General features: G+C 37.4%; 1 protein-coding gene across 6 annotated transcripts in view; it reads left to right on the forward strand.

Moving 5' to 3' along the window:
- Nucleotides 1–14,514, forward strand: part of CBLB (Cbl proto-oncogene B) — a 242,330-nt gene that overhangs the window by 18,475 nt on the left and 209,341 nt on the right. For 5 of the 6 annotated variants that reach the window (XM_060198429.1, XM_060198431.1, XM_060198428.1 and 2 more), the window contains exon 3: nucleotides 627–877. The exons of the other annotated variant lie outside the window; for it this stretch is intronic. In XM_060198429.1, the coding sequence (XP_060054412.1) occupies nucleotides 627–877 (251 nt within the window). The remainder of the gene's footprint in view (nucleotides 1–626; nucleotides 878–14,514) is intronic. 6 annotated transcript variants of the gene reach the window in all.

Below are 14,514 nucleotides of genomic sequence, written 5' to 3' on the forward strand. Positions count from 1 at the left end.
TTCTTTCCCCACACTATAACGGTGCTTTCATGTGGAGTTGGGCCTTGTGGATAATCAGTGCAATCTTCATTGTTTTGACCTTAGGGGTTTCACAACTCCAGGTTTCCATTTTCAGAATGAAGGAGACTCAAGAGACCAAAACAGAGACACAGAGAGGGGGAATGACACCACAGCACTGAGACTACCTGCAATGCAGTGGGGCTGGGTTTGAACCTGGGTGTTGTACATATGCCATTGAACATGTACTGTGGGGGGCCGGGTGGTGGCACACCTGGTTAAGTGCACACATTACAGTGTGCAAGGACCCAGGTTCAGGCCTCTGGTCCCCATCTGCAGGGGGAAAGCTTCAAGAGTGATGAAAGCAGGACTGCAGGTGTTTCTCAGTTTCTCTCCCTCTTTCCTTCCTCTCTCAATTTCTCTGTATACAATAATAAAAAAATAAAAACATTTAAGAAAAGTATGTACTATGGGTGAACTATTTTGCTAGCCCTTTTAAAATCAAAATTTATATTCTGGAAAAAAATAAAAAAGAGTGTGTAGTAAAATAATTTTTATATATTTTTTCCCCTTCGGAATGATATATTTTGGTATATGTGAAAATGTTTTGTTTTTGTCTTTGTCTACAGGTCAGACTGTGCCAAAACCCCAAACTTCAGTTGAAAAATAGCCCACCGTATATCCTTGACATTTTACCTGATACATATCAGCACTTGCGACTTATACTGAGTAAATATGATGACAACCAGAAACTTGCCCAGCTCAGTGAAAATGAATATTTTAAAATCTATATTGATAGTCTCATGAAAAAGTCAAAACGGGCAATAAGACTCTTTAAAGAAGGCAAAGAAAGGATGTATGAAGAGCAGTCGCAGGACAGGTAAGACTATTTCAGGTTCTTTTTTTTTTTTGAGGTCAGCTTTTCTGCTTTTTGTTTCATTTAGCCTAAATATCTCCATGTATTTGAGGGAAATGTCATTGCATTGCTGTATTTGCTTTTCACTTTACATTTTACAGTCTTATATACATTTATAGTAATCACTGGTTCATGTGACATTATCCTGGATTTTACATAGAGTTTTTTTTTTTTCAAGAGAAGTTTCAGGCTTGCAACAAAATTAAAAAGGAGAGTTTCTGTATAACTCCCTCCCTTACCATATCATGTAGTGAGATCTATTTATTACAACTGAGGAACTAACGTGATAAAAACTATAAACTAAACTAAAGCGAGTACTCTGTATTTGGGCTAACTTTTCTATCACACATTTATTTTCTTCTTTTTCTTTTTAAAGATTTGTTTATGTGTCGTAATGAGAAAGACAACATAGCACTGCTTAGCATATGTGGTGCTAGGGAGTGAATTCAGGACTTCACACATTCAAGTCTCATGTTCTGCTCCACTAACAGTGCCCCTGTGTCACACTGTTCAGTGGATTTTGACAAATGTATAATGTCATGTATCTAACATAGTAACTCTTAGGATAGTTTCATGCTCTAAAGTGTCCTGTTCTCCAGTTTTTCATAGCTATTCTATTCCTTCTGCCACCACAAACCTCTGAGCCTCTGGCAGCCATTCATCTTTTTGGTGTCTTTAGTTTTGCCTTCTTTAGAATGGCGTGTAATGGAAATTGTCTGGCATACAACTTTTTCCCTTTTTTCTACCTTCTTTTAAAAATCTGTTTAATATGGATAGAGACAGAAATTGAGAGGAGGGGGCTGAGTAGTGGCACAGTGCATTAAGTGCACATGGCACAAAGCCCAAAGACCAGCATAAGGATCCCGGTTTGAGCCCCCGGCTCCCCACCTGCAGGGGGGTCACTTTACAAGTGGTGAAGCAGGTCTGCAAGTGTCTGTCTTTCTCTCTCTCCCTCTCTGTCTTCCTCTCCTCTTTTGATTTCTCTCTGTCCTATCCAACAACAACAGCAGCAATAACAACAACAATAATAACAAGGGCAACAAAAAGGAAAAAATGGCCTCCAGGAGTAGTGGATTTATAGTGCAGATACCAAGTTCCAGCGATAACCCTGGAGGCAAAAAATAATAATAAAAGTAAAAATAAAAATTAAAATGGCAGACAGAAAAGATGAGAGGAGTGAGGCAGATAGAGGGAGTGAAAGAGACAAGAGAGGCACCTGCAGCCCTGTTTCATCACTCTTGAAGCTATCCTCCTTCAGGTGGGGACCAGAGGCTTGAACACAGGTCCTTGTACACTGTAATGTGTATGCTTAACCAGATGTGCCACTGTCTGGCCCCTTGCATAAAACTTTTTCACATTGACTTCTAGCACTTACCAGTATGCATTCAAGCTTCCCTCATGTCTCTTCATAGCTTGGTAGCTCACTTCTTTTTTTTAAATTTTTTATTTAAGAAAGGATTAGTGAACAAAAGCATAAGGTAGGAGGGGTACAACTCCACACAATTCCCAACACCCAATCCCCATAACCCACCACCTCCCATGGTAGCTTTCCCATTCTCTATCCCTCTGGGAGCATGGACCCAGGGTCATTGAGGGTTGCAGAAGGTAGAAGGTCTGGCTTCTGTAATTGCTTCCCCGCTGAACATGGGCCTTGACTGGTCAGTCCATACCCCCAGTCTGCCTCTCTCTTTCCCTAGTAGGGTGTGACTCTGGGGAAGCTGAGCTCCAGGACACATTGGTGGGGTCTTCAATCCAGGGAAGCCTAGCCAGCATCCTGGTGGCATCTGGAACCTGGTGATTGAAAAGAGAGTTAACATATGAAGCCAAACAATTTGTTGAGCAATCATGGATCCCAAGCTTGGAATAGTGGAGAGGAAGTGTTAGGGAGGTACTCACTGCGAACTCTAGTGTACTTCTGCTTTCAGGTATATATTCTGCAGTAGTTTATGGATATGTGTGCACATAAGCTCTCTCTCACAGAAACTGGTGTATATCTAGGTTATGGGACTTTGTTAGAAAGTGAACTACCTGAGATGAAATTAGAGTGTACTATTAAAGGAAAGGTCTCACCCGAGTAATGAGTAATGAAGCTGAAGGGTTGTCATTCCACACGTGAAGTCTCTGGATACATTCTGAGGTGAAGCATGTTGAGGTAGCAATCGTTGCTTTGGTTAGGTTGTGATCGGCAGATGCAATGTTACTTGGTTTGGATTGGGAGATGCATACGGGAAAGTGGGCCCTATCCAAGGGTTCCAGGACTGGGGGAAGTAGGGGCTCTATAGTGAAGATGTGAGGTTCCTGCTGTCTTAGGGTTCAAAAAGACAATCAATAGTTAATATTATCATCACATTATTTGTTAATTGGGTTAACTTTGAAAAGTCCCTTTGTTATGGTTTGCTGGACAGTACCCAGTATCTTGTATATAGCTGTGCTATTGGAAGCTTCTAATCTACTTGGTCTAGGCTTTTGAGAGAGTCCGCATATCAAATACATAGCCTATATATTAAAAAGATTCAGTTTGTCTTTTGAGAAACTTTGAGACATACAATTGATTGCCCCCTCTCATATTAATTAGCTACTGATTTATATGTCTACATTTTGCTAGGAGTGTACATAAACACCATTCCCACCGCCAAAGGACTGTGACCCATCCCTCCCGCCCACTCCCACCCCCAACTGGCCCAGGAAGCTTACATGCCTACCCCTCACCACTGGGTTTTTACTTTGGTGCCAGCTCACTTCTTTTTATCACTGTGGATTTTCTACAGTTTTTTTTTTTTTTTTTTTAAGACATCAACCTAAAGAAGGACATTTTGATTGCTTTCAGGTTTTGACAATTATTTACAAAGCTGCTCTAAATATTCAGTTGCAGTTTCTTGTGTGAATCAGGCTTTTATTTGAGCATCTACTTAGGAGCACTACTGCTGGACCTTAGAGTAAGCCTTTGTTTAGATTTGTAGGGAATTCCCAGACTTTCTGTATCATTTTACATTCCCATCAGCAATGAATGAGAGTTCCTGTTGTTCAACGTCCAGTTGCATTTGTTAATTGGAGTGTCTTTAAGACAGTCTTGATTGCATGTCTGCATGTGGTAACTATAGGTGGGGAATGTAACTTCACTTCCCATACATTGACTATTACATGAGCACTTGGACCAGTGTGGGTGACAAAGACTGATGTGATACCAACCGAATTCGCATTTTATAGATAGATTCCTGGTTAGGTGAATTACTTGCTAGTTAAATAGATGTTAATGATATAGGAGGAGCCTCTTGCCTTTCATATGGGTGGGCCAATTTCTGGGAGCTTTACTTTTACAGTCAGTCTTCTTCCTTTCCTAGCATTGCTTTTTCTCAGTTTATTTTACTTTACAAACAAGTGAACTTCACACAGAGCTGGTGCTTTTCCAACTGAGTTTTTAAACTATTCTGAACTGGTATTTCTGGGAGGAATAATTCAGTGGTTTCTGGCACACAGTCGTCTTTTCTTCTGTATGTGTGGAGTGGGGTTTGAGGATCACGTAGAGAAAGGAGAATCCACAGTTTCAAGCTTTGAAAAGAAACAATATATTTCTAAAAGTTTAAACTTCTAGATGGCTGTAGCTGGCAAATATAAAGTTGATGAAATGTTTTCAATGAATTGACCAATTTTTAAAGATTTTTAAAAATTTTATTAGTGATTTAATACTGAATTACACATTTATGAGGTAACAGGGATATAGTTCCAGAGTTCTGTGTCCCCATTCCCTCCAGTGGAAATTGTAGTTGTTCTCTCAAGGTCACAGGTTTATGGGCTTACTATTATTTCTATAACTATATTTATATACGTTTGCCCATTCTTTTCTTTTTTTTAAATATTTATTTCCTTTTGTTGCCCTTGTTTCATTGTTGTTATTATTGTTGTTGCTATTGATGTCGTCGTCGTTGTTGGATAGGACAGAGAGAAATGGAGAGAGATGGGGAAGACAGAGAGGGAGAGAAAGACACCTGCAGACCTGCTTCACCTTTTGTGAAGCGACTCCCTTACAGGTGGGGAGCCGAGGGCTCGAACAGGGATCGTTATGCAGGTCCTTTCGCTTTGCGCCATGTGCGCTTAACCCGCTGTGCTACTGTCCGACTCCCATGCCCATTATTTTCAATGGTCCTCCTTCCCCTTCTTTTCTGAGTTACACTTACACGTGTTTATTGAATGTCCTTCCTTTTTCCCTCTTCTCTCTTTGGGTTCTGATGGAATTCAAATTCAGACCCTTCTGCTCATCTTCCCCTCATATTTCTCTCCCTCTGGGAGTATGGACTAAAATTCTTCATGGGGTGCAGAAAGTGGGAACTCAGGCTTCTATAATTGCTTCTCTGATGAACATGGATGTTTCTATGTTTCCATAGTTGGCTAGGGCTCTGGAAGGGTGAGGTCCCAGGAGGGCACATTGGTAAGGTCATCTGCCCAGGAAGGTCATTATGGAATCATAGTAGCATCTGCAGCTTGGCTGGAGGATAGTAAGTTATAAAGTAGGACAAAATGTTTAATAAACAGGAACCAAAAAGTAGGAATAGAGCAGATAAGATAGTGATCTTAGGGTGGAGAGAAGCTAGCAAGTCTTTTTCAGGTATATTCCTAAGGGCCCATGACTTTAGTAATTTTGCTTGAGCTTGATAGCTAACATGCAGGTACACTAAAATATTGTGAAAGACGGTGTCACAGTTGAGAATAAGGCTAGAAAGCTGGATTAGGACAGAGTAGCTCTCAAACTTGAAGAAGGTATATCAATACAATTCACTGTTTATCTCATTGATCTGACACAGGGTCCATATATAGTCATATTTAGTACAGGATTCAGTGTAGCCTTTGAGTCCATGTCATTCTGAGCCCGTAGTTCATGGTCACAGCTGGGAACATTCTAGGCTGCACTCATTTCATGATCAGTCTTCCATGAGCGACAAGGTAGGATGATCCAGCCTCCATTCGAAGAATTGGGCAGTCCCTATCATTGTCTGATTTTTCTTAGGAATTGACCATTTTAATAGGAAAATTAAAAAAAAATTTTTTTGATATAAAAAGCCCAGTACATTGATCATTTGTTCTTGAAGGTCTATTGTTGAGCACTGTGCTTTGTAGAATACTCTGAGATGACGGGGATATTCAAATTTTCCATATTTCAGAACCACATCAATGAACCTAGTGTGCTATAGCCCATTTTTCCTTCTCACATTTTTTTTTTATACCATAAAACAAAACCAAAAGTCAATTGAGGTGGAAAAGATAGCTTTGTATTTGGTAATCTATCAATGAAGAAAATATTTTTAAAAGTTTTGTACCAGAGAGTAACGCATTGATGCTGCCTTATTATTAATGTCATTTTAAGCCCTTGGACAATTCTTCTACTTCAGTATTGTGCAAGACAAATTATAGTTTGCGAAGCTTACATAGAAATATTACTATTAGCTTAGGTTTTATGAAAAATATTTTGACATAGAAAAAATAGCCCTGGAAGATGTCTTTATTTAAAACCCCCAGGAGCATCAGACAAAAATCCTTTTTCCCCCTCTATTGACCATTTGATTTAACAAAGAAAAATGTGTAACCTGCTACATTATAATGTTCCTTTTTCCCTAAATGGCTACAAATTAGTGTGCTTGTTGTTTATACCTGTGCTGTAGTTTATAAGAGAGTGTACCAAGAATATTTTCCATTTCATGTATTAAAGATGAATGCTTGAAGTTAAATAAAAGAATAACAGCAGTGATAATAAGAGAAACAACAAACACATGGTTAAAACAACCTAATTGCTTTCCTGATCTCTCTGTGTGGCATCATTTCTTTGGTCAAAGAGTAATATATTAATTTAAATGTGTGTAAATACAAATAGGAATTGATTATATAGTAATGGAAGTAGTTTTGAAATTCCTCATAGGTTTTCAGTTTATCCTTATAGAGACTGACCTTATGCACATTTTGAACTTCTATTAGTTTTAATCATTACAGGACCTCACAGGTTAATGGCCTTGTTTTAAAAAAGTTACATTAAAGGTGTACATTTTTCTCATAAGCAGCACTGTGCATTGTGAGAAGGAAAGAGTGGTGTTGAAATGAAAACAGGAATGTCATGGTCTGATGCTATTTTTGTTTTAGCTGTTCTTTGTAACCTTGATTTTTCCCTACTCCAGCCTATGTTTAAACCTTTTAAGTTATTTTCTGGATAGTGAGCATGAGTGTGCATATATATATATATATATATATATTTTTTTTTCCTCCAGCACTTTTGCAGTATTAAACGGAGACATATCTTGTTAAATTAGTATATTAATTCTTTACACTCAGTAGTAGTTTTTATTAGAATTTTTTCTTTTTTTCATAAGAATAAGTTACAAGAAAATTAATTTTAAGGGAACTGTATTTTATAAATAGTTTAGTTATTGCAGCCCTTTATCCCATAAAATGTTTGATTATCTAAGAATACATTAGAGAGTGTGAGTTTAGCTTTATAGTAATTTAGGGACTGGGAGGTAGCGCACCAGGTTGAGTGCACATGTTGCAATGCGCAGGGATCCGTCTTCGAGCCCCTGGTCACCACCTGCAGGAAAAAAGCTTTTCGAGTGGTGAAGCAGAGCTGCAAGTGGCTTTGTTCCTTTCCCCTTCTACCTCCCCCTACCCTTTCAGTTTCTGGTTGTCTCTACTCAATAAATAAAGATAATAATAAAAAAAATATTAAAATCTATTTTTTTGGGTTTACTATCAGTTAAAATTTTAATAGTTTACATTTATTTGATGACAAGGGAGAAAATTACTAGCAGAAAGTATGATTTCTTAAGTAAAATAGACTTTAATTTTTTTTTTGGGCACGTGTTTTTATTTGTCATATTCAGTTGCAATTTTTCTATATTCATGTGCATTTTAGGTATTAACTCCTTTTCAATAGAATAATGAGAAACTAAAAGCTTAGTATTTTTTTTTATATTAGAGAGGCAAAGAGGCAGAGTCAGAGAGAAGAAAAAGAACACAACTTCAAATCTTACTACAGTGAAGTGGGCCATACACACTACTTTAAGCACACTACTTTAAGCTATTTTGCCACTCCACAGGTTAATTTTTGATAATAAAATGAAAATATTTAACTCAGATTTAGAGGGCAGATAACAATCAGTTATTTTAAATAGAAGTGTATCTTCCAGATAGTAAGTAGAATTTTCTGGGCTGTCTTCCTAAGGTTGACTTGTCATAAATAAATACAAAGTTTATGTGGTCCTAGTAGGCATGGAACGGTTCATTCACCTGGTTCATTCACCTGGTAGTCGCTCAATACATGTGAGCACTCTTTACAATTTGGAAATGAAGGTACTTAATTCTCTAACATTATGAAAATAGAGGCACATTATGAAGATAGACAAATGTTTTTAGAGCTAAACAAAGGGAGTCTGCTAGAGCAAGCAGGTGAAAGCTTGCAAAATCTTTAAGGACTTTATGGTAAACTGCATGCTAAGTACATACAAAGTAATTTTCTTTTTAAAATTATCTTTATTTATTGGATAGAGACAGCCAGAAATCGAGCAGGAAGGGGGGGTAGAGAGGAAGAGAGATAGAGAGACACCTGCAGCCTGCTTCACCACTTGTGAAGCTTTCCCCCTGCAGGTGGGGACTGGGGACTTGAACCTGGGTCCTTGCGCATTGTAATGTGCGCTAATTCAGGTGCGCCACCACCCGGCCCCCAAAAGTAACTTTTTATTGATTTTTATGTAATTGAAAAGTGAAAAGAAAAAAAAAGAAAAATGGAGTTTCTCTAGTGATCTCCTATTTGGTATGTATCTTCGAAATATAAACATTTAATCCATTTTTTTATATATTACTTTTACCCAGGGTTTGTGTTAATACTATTTAGTATTTTTTTAATCTATCATTTTTTTGGTATTGCTATTTACTTAAATTTCTTCAAGCCGGACTATTTTGTACATACAAGATATTTCAGTATTATAATTGGAGAAATTTTTCCTGCAGTTTAAAACTTGTTAATTGTTTATGCATTCCAGAGTGTGATAACCATTGTATCACAAGACAGTAAGCAAACTCATAAGGCGCAAGTGAACTTTGCTTTATGGTTGAATATCTTTTGTTTTTCAGTCATAAGGCAGCTTATTAAAATTGATGTTTTTCTTTCAGTAAATATCTGGTGACATTCAGATTTGATAATTAAAATCCAGAAGCACTCAAGAAAGAATGCCTGTTTTCAGTTTCATAATAACAATACTCCCACAAAGAAGGTTGATGAATGATGTCTTTCAAGTGGCAGATTTGTTATTTAGTTAAAGAAAACTCCTTTGGCAGTTCCTTACAAAACTAAATTGAAGTCTGTTTATAAAACAGACAAGCTGTAGTGATAATCCTATAGCCTTAGGAATGCTTGGAAATCTGGCCCCAAAGAGACTTTTTTTCTTTGCAGTGAGTTTTAACAAGAAGTGGGGTTTTGGAGAGTCTATAAACATTAGCATCCAGTACTAATTGGAGAGCACGTAAAATAGTACTGGCATCTGTTTTGAACTAAAGTGCTTCAAATATATTCATTTTTCTATGTCCATTTATTTTTAGTATTAATCTTTTTTATCTCCTTAAACTTATTATCATCAGAGCATGAAGTCTTATTTGAATTTGCATTTAAACAACTTTTAAGATGTACTAATTAGCAGTATAGTTAAGTCCCCAACTTTCTATATAGCAAAAACACATCCTCAGATATTATTTGGCCCACTGTCAGGATTTTTTTTTTTCCTGTTCCTTAATATCGTAATGATACAGAAAACAACTTTAAAGGGAAGGGCATTATTTGAAGATGATTTGTAATTTCAAATAAGAGATTGAGGCTACCTGTCTTGTTAAAATCTTTGAAGAACAGATAAAATTTAAAGATACTAGGGAGGGGGCTAATTATATTGGTTATGCAAAGAGACTCATGCCTGAGGCTCCAAAGCCTCAGGTTCAACACCCTCCCCTACCCCCCCCCCCCCACCATAAACCAGAGCTGAGTAGCACTCTGCTGAAAAACAAAGCAAAACAAAACGAAGCAAAAGGTACTTTAGACTATTATTGATATAGTCTTACTTTGAACATTTGGTCAAGTGATCAATGTCCTCAGGGATGTGTAACTTAGCTTTTTAGTGCTGTCTTAACAATGTGTCATGAACTAGAGTGAGTAAGCAGTAGTTTATGTTGTTTCAGATGATTTTCTCACAGTTCTGGAATTTGAAATCCAGAACCAAGGTCTGTAAAGCTATGTTCCTTCTAAGTCATCTTGGATAGGCTGCTTGCATGACTCTTGCAGTTCTGGTAGCCCCAGACATTCTTTAGCTTGTACAACAACTTTAATCTCTGCCTCTATCAGCATATGATATTGTCTGTTTGTGTGTACAGATTTCCTTCTTTTTTTTTGCCTCCAGGGTTATTGCTGGGGCTCAGTGCCTGCACCATGAATCCACTACTCCTGGAGGCCATTTTTTTCCCCCCTTTTTGTTGCCCTTGTTGTTGTAGCCTTGTTGTGGTCATTATTGTTGTTGATGTCGTTCGTTGTTGGATAGGACAGAGAGAAATCGAGAGAGGAGGGGAAGACAGAGGGGAGAGATAGACACCTGCAGACCTGCTTCACTGCTTGTGAAGCGACTCCCCTATAGGTTGGGAGCCAGGGGCTCCAACCTGGATCCTTATGCAGTCCTTGCCCTTTGTGCCACGAGTGCTTAACCTGCTGCGCTACCACCCGACCCCCAGATTTCCTTCTTTTTTATAAGAACACTAGTTATGTTGGATCAGGGCTTAACCTAATGACCATATCATAACTTACATCATTACAATACAAAGACTCTATTTCCAAATAAGATCATACTCTTAAGTAGGCTAGAGGTTAGGTCTTCACTGAATTGTTTTTAGGGGACACAATTCACCCCCAAACAGTAACCTAATACTGCCATGTAAAATTTTCACTGCAGAGAGGAAGGAAATTGAAACTCATAGTATATGTCATGGAATTGTGAAGTATTTTACATTATAGAATATAGGGCCAAATAAAGATATCTGTACATTAAATAGTTTTTGCAAGTTTTCTCAGCTTTCTAACAAGCATAATGAATTTATTAATTTTATTGATAGATTATAAAGCATGGTGATTACAATTTGCATCAATCAAATTTTCACTTATATTGACAGGAATGATTTGAAAGTACCTTGTTATATAAGATCATTTTTAGTGTATTAATAACATTTCTCTTTAGAAATGAACACTGTAGTGAAGGCTTTAGTATTGGTATTTTTAAGAATTTCTGTTCTTTTATTTTGTGATAAACTCTGGAGGATTAATTAAAAGTTAATTAAGACTCACATCATTATCATTAAATCTGTTTACAACGTTCCTATATTATGAACTAAAACAAAAGGTGAGAGATGTTTTCCATATTGGCACATCTTCACATTCACTCAGTATCTTTAATATTGAGATATTAAATACTTTAAGTGTCATTTTGTTTAGGATTTTTAGAAAATAAGCTCAGTTGTTTTTAGGCGAGACAAGAGTGAATGATCATTTCTAAAAGTGGCATGCTGAAAAACTTAAATGAGTAGTTGGCAAACTGTACAGAGGTAATATATGTTTTTGACTTTACCACTTGTCTGACAAATTGTGCTACTCCTTCCTATATAGTAGGAAAGCAGATATAGACAATATGTATTAATTGACATGACTTTGTTCTGACAGATCTTCATTCTGTAAAATATGTGGTACACTAAATTTGGCCTATTTGATAACTCTTGGTTTGAAGTATTAATCTAATTTTTGGACATTAAAAGATTTTTTTCTCTCTCCCTTTCTTTCTTTCTTTCTCTCTTTCTTTCTTTCTTTCTTTCTTTCTTTCTTTCTTTCTTTCTTTCTTTCTTTCTTTCTTTTTTTGCCTGCTCTTGAATCCACTGCTCTTGGAGGCCTTCCCCCCCCATTTTGTTGCCCTTGTTATTTATCATTGTTGTTGTTATTATTGTTATCGTTGTTGTTGGATAGAACAGAGAGAAATCAAGAGAGGAAGGGAAGATAGAGGGGGAGAAAAAGATAGACACCTGCAGACCTGCTTCACCGCTTGAGAAGTGACCAGGGTCCCTGCAGGTGGATTTTCTTTTTTTTTCTTTTTATCAACACAGGCTAAACATGAATGTTCATATGTAAGGAGTGGGTTTAGCTATAAATAACAGTACCTAACAGAAATACAGAAATGCACTTTTTCAACAAAGCTGCCGAGACTCTGTCTCTTTCTGGTTTTTTAATATATTTCTTAGTGTATTAAATTTATCTTCATTCTAATCACTTCCTAGTTGTAGAATTCCTGCCTTTAAAACTTAACACAAGGGGATGGGTGATGGCTTACCGGGTTGAGTGCACAAAGTACTGTGTGAAAGGATATCCACATGGACCTGAGTTTGAGCTCTCACTCCCTACCTGCAGGGGGAATGCTTCATGAGTGGTGAAGAGGGTCTGCAGGTGTCTATATCTTTCTCTCCCTCTTTCTGTCTCCCCGTCCTCTCTGAATCTCTCTCAGTTCTATCTAAAAAAAAAAAAAAAAAAAAACAATGGTCAGTCACCAGAAGCGGCAGATTTGTAGTGCCGGCACCGAGCCCCACCAACTGGAGGTAAAAAAAACAAAACAAAAAAAAAAAAACTACAATGCAAGAGGAAAGATCTTTATTTAATTTCAATTTTTTTATTAGTGATTTAGTATTGATTTAAGATAACAGGGATATAATACCACACTGTTTTCTTCACTAGAGTTCTGTATCTCCATTCCCTCCATTGGAAATGGTAGTGTTTCTCTCAAGGTCACAGATTAGGATTTAGTACTATTTCTGTAACTATCTATATTTATATTTATGTGCCCAGTTTTAACCCCCTGTGGGCCTGCCTTCTCTTCCTTTCTAAGTCACACCTATACCTATTGCTACTTCCAGATGTCCTACTGTTTTTCCTCTTCTCTCTCCAGATCTTGATGGAATTGGAGCTCAGATCCTTCTGGTCATCTTGCTCTAACACTCTCATCCTCTTAGAGTATGGACCAGAATTCTTTTTTTTTTTTTTTATTAAACTATCTTTTTTTTTTTTTTAATTTTCCTTTTTGTTGCCCTTGTTTTTTTAAATTTTATTGTTGTTGTAGTTATTATTATTGTTGTTTTTGATATCGTCATTGTTAGATAGGACAGAGAGAAATGGAGAGAGGAGGGGAAGACAGAGAGAGGGAGAGAAAGACAGACACCTGCAGAGCTACTTCACCGCTTGTGAAGCAACTTCCCTACAGGTGGGGAGCCGGGGGCTTGAACCGGTTTCCTTACGCCAGTCCTTATGCTTCGCGCCACCTGTGCTTAACCCACTGTGCTATCACCCGACTCCCTGGACCAGAATTTTTTATGGGGTACAGAAAGTGGGAGTTCTGGCTACTATAATTGCTTCTCTGCTGGACATGGACATTGGCAGGTCGATCCATACCCCCAGCCTGTTTCTGTCTTTCCCTAGTGGAGTAGGGCTCTAGAGAGGCAAGGGTCTGGGACACATTGGTGAGGTCATCTGCCCAGGGAAGTCAGGATACAATCAAGTAGCATATGCAGCTTGGTAGCTGAAAGACAGTAAGATATAAAGTAGGACAAAATGTTTAATAAACAGGAACCAAAAAGTAGAAATAGAGCAGATAAGAATAACGATCTTAGGGTAAAGAGAAGCTGAGAAGTCTATTTTAGGTAATGTTCCAAGGGGCCCATGATTTTGGTAATTTTTGCTTGAGCTTGATAGCTAACATGCATGTGGACTAAAAATATGGTAAAATGGTGTCAGACTTGAGAATAGTACTAGAAAGCTGGAGTAGGGCAGAATAGCTCTCAAACTTGAAGAAAGCATATAAATACAATGAACTGTTTACCTCATTGATCTGACCTAGGGCCCATATATATATTCCTATTCAGCACAGGAGCCTGTGTAGTCCCTGAGTCCCCATTAGTCTGAGCTCACAGTTCATCTTTCTTTCATAGGCCAAAAAACTGTCTCAGAAACTTTTCACCTGACTAGTCCCTCATTATTTATGTCATTTGTGGTCACTCTTTTGGGAATTTAAAATTTCACTCTCTGTGTTACAGGGTATTTACTTACTATATACTACCTTTAGAATTTGCCTTTTTTTTTTTTTTTTTATAAGCTGGCTTTTTCTCTCATTTACCTAACTCATCCACTTATGCAAGTCCTCTTGCTTGTTACTAATACTGATATTGTTACTGATACTGGCTCATACTTTTCCTCTATCCTCATCTTGTTTCAACATTTCCTGATCTCTCTAGCAAAAAATATCTCTTTTTATTCTGACTATATCCTTTACCAAGGTCTTTCATGTGGCACTTCACTGTACATTCTCAAATAGTGCTTTTTTTTTTTTTTTAATAGTGATGACAGGTCCTTTTCCATGTTTCAAAAGTTCTGTAAAGATGACTAATCAAACTTTTGCTTATCTCCCACAATTCACAGAACAGTGCTTCCTAGTTGACGTATAAAAATAGGAGGTTATTTCTGTTACTCTAGGGTTATTTGAAAATAGTGATTTATTCCTAGATTA

The sequence above is a fragment of the Erinaceus europaeus genome, chromosome 9 (assembly GCF_950295315.1).
Source record: "Erinaceus europaeus chromosome 9, mEriEur2.1, whole genome shotgun sequence".
NCBI lineage: Eukaryota > Metazoa > Chordata > Mammalia > Eulipotyphla > Erinaceidae > Erinaceus > Erinaceus europaeus.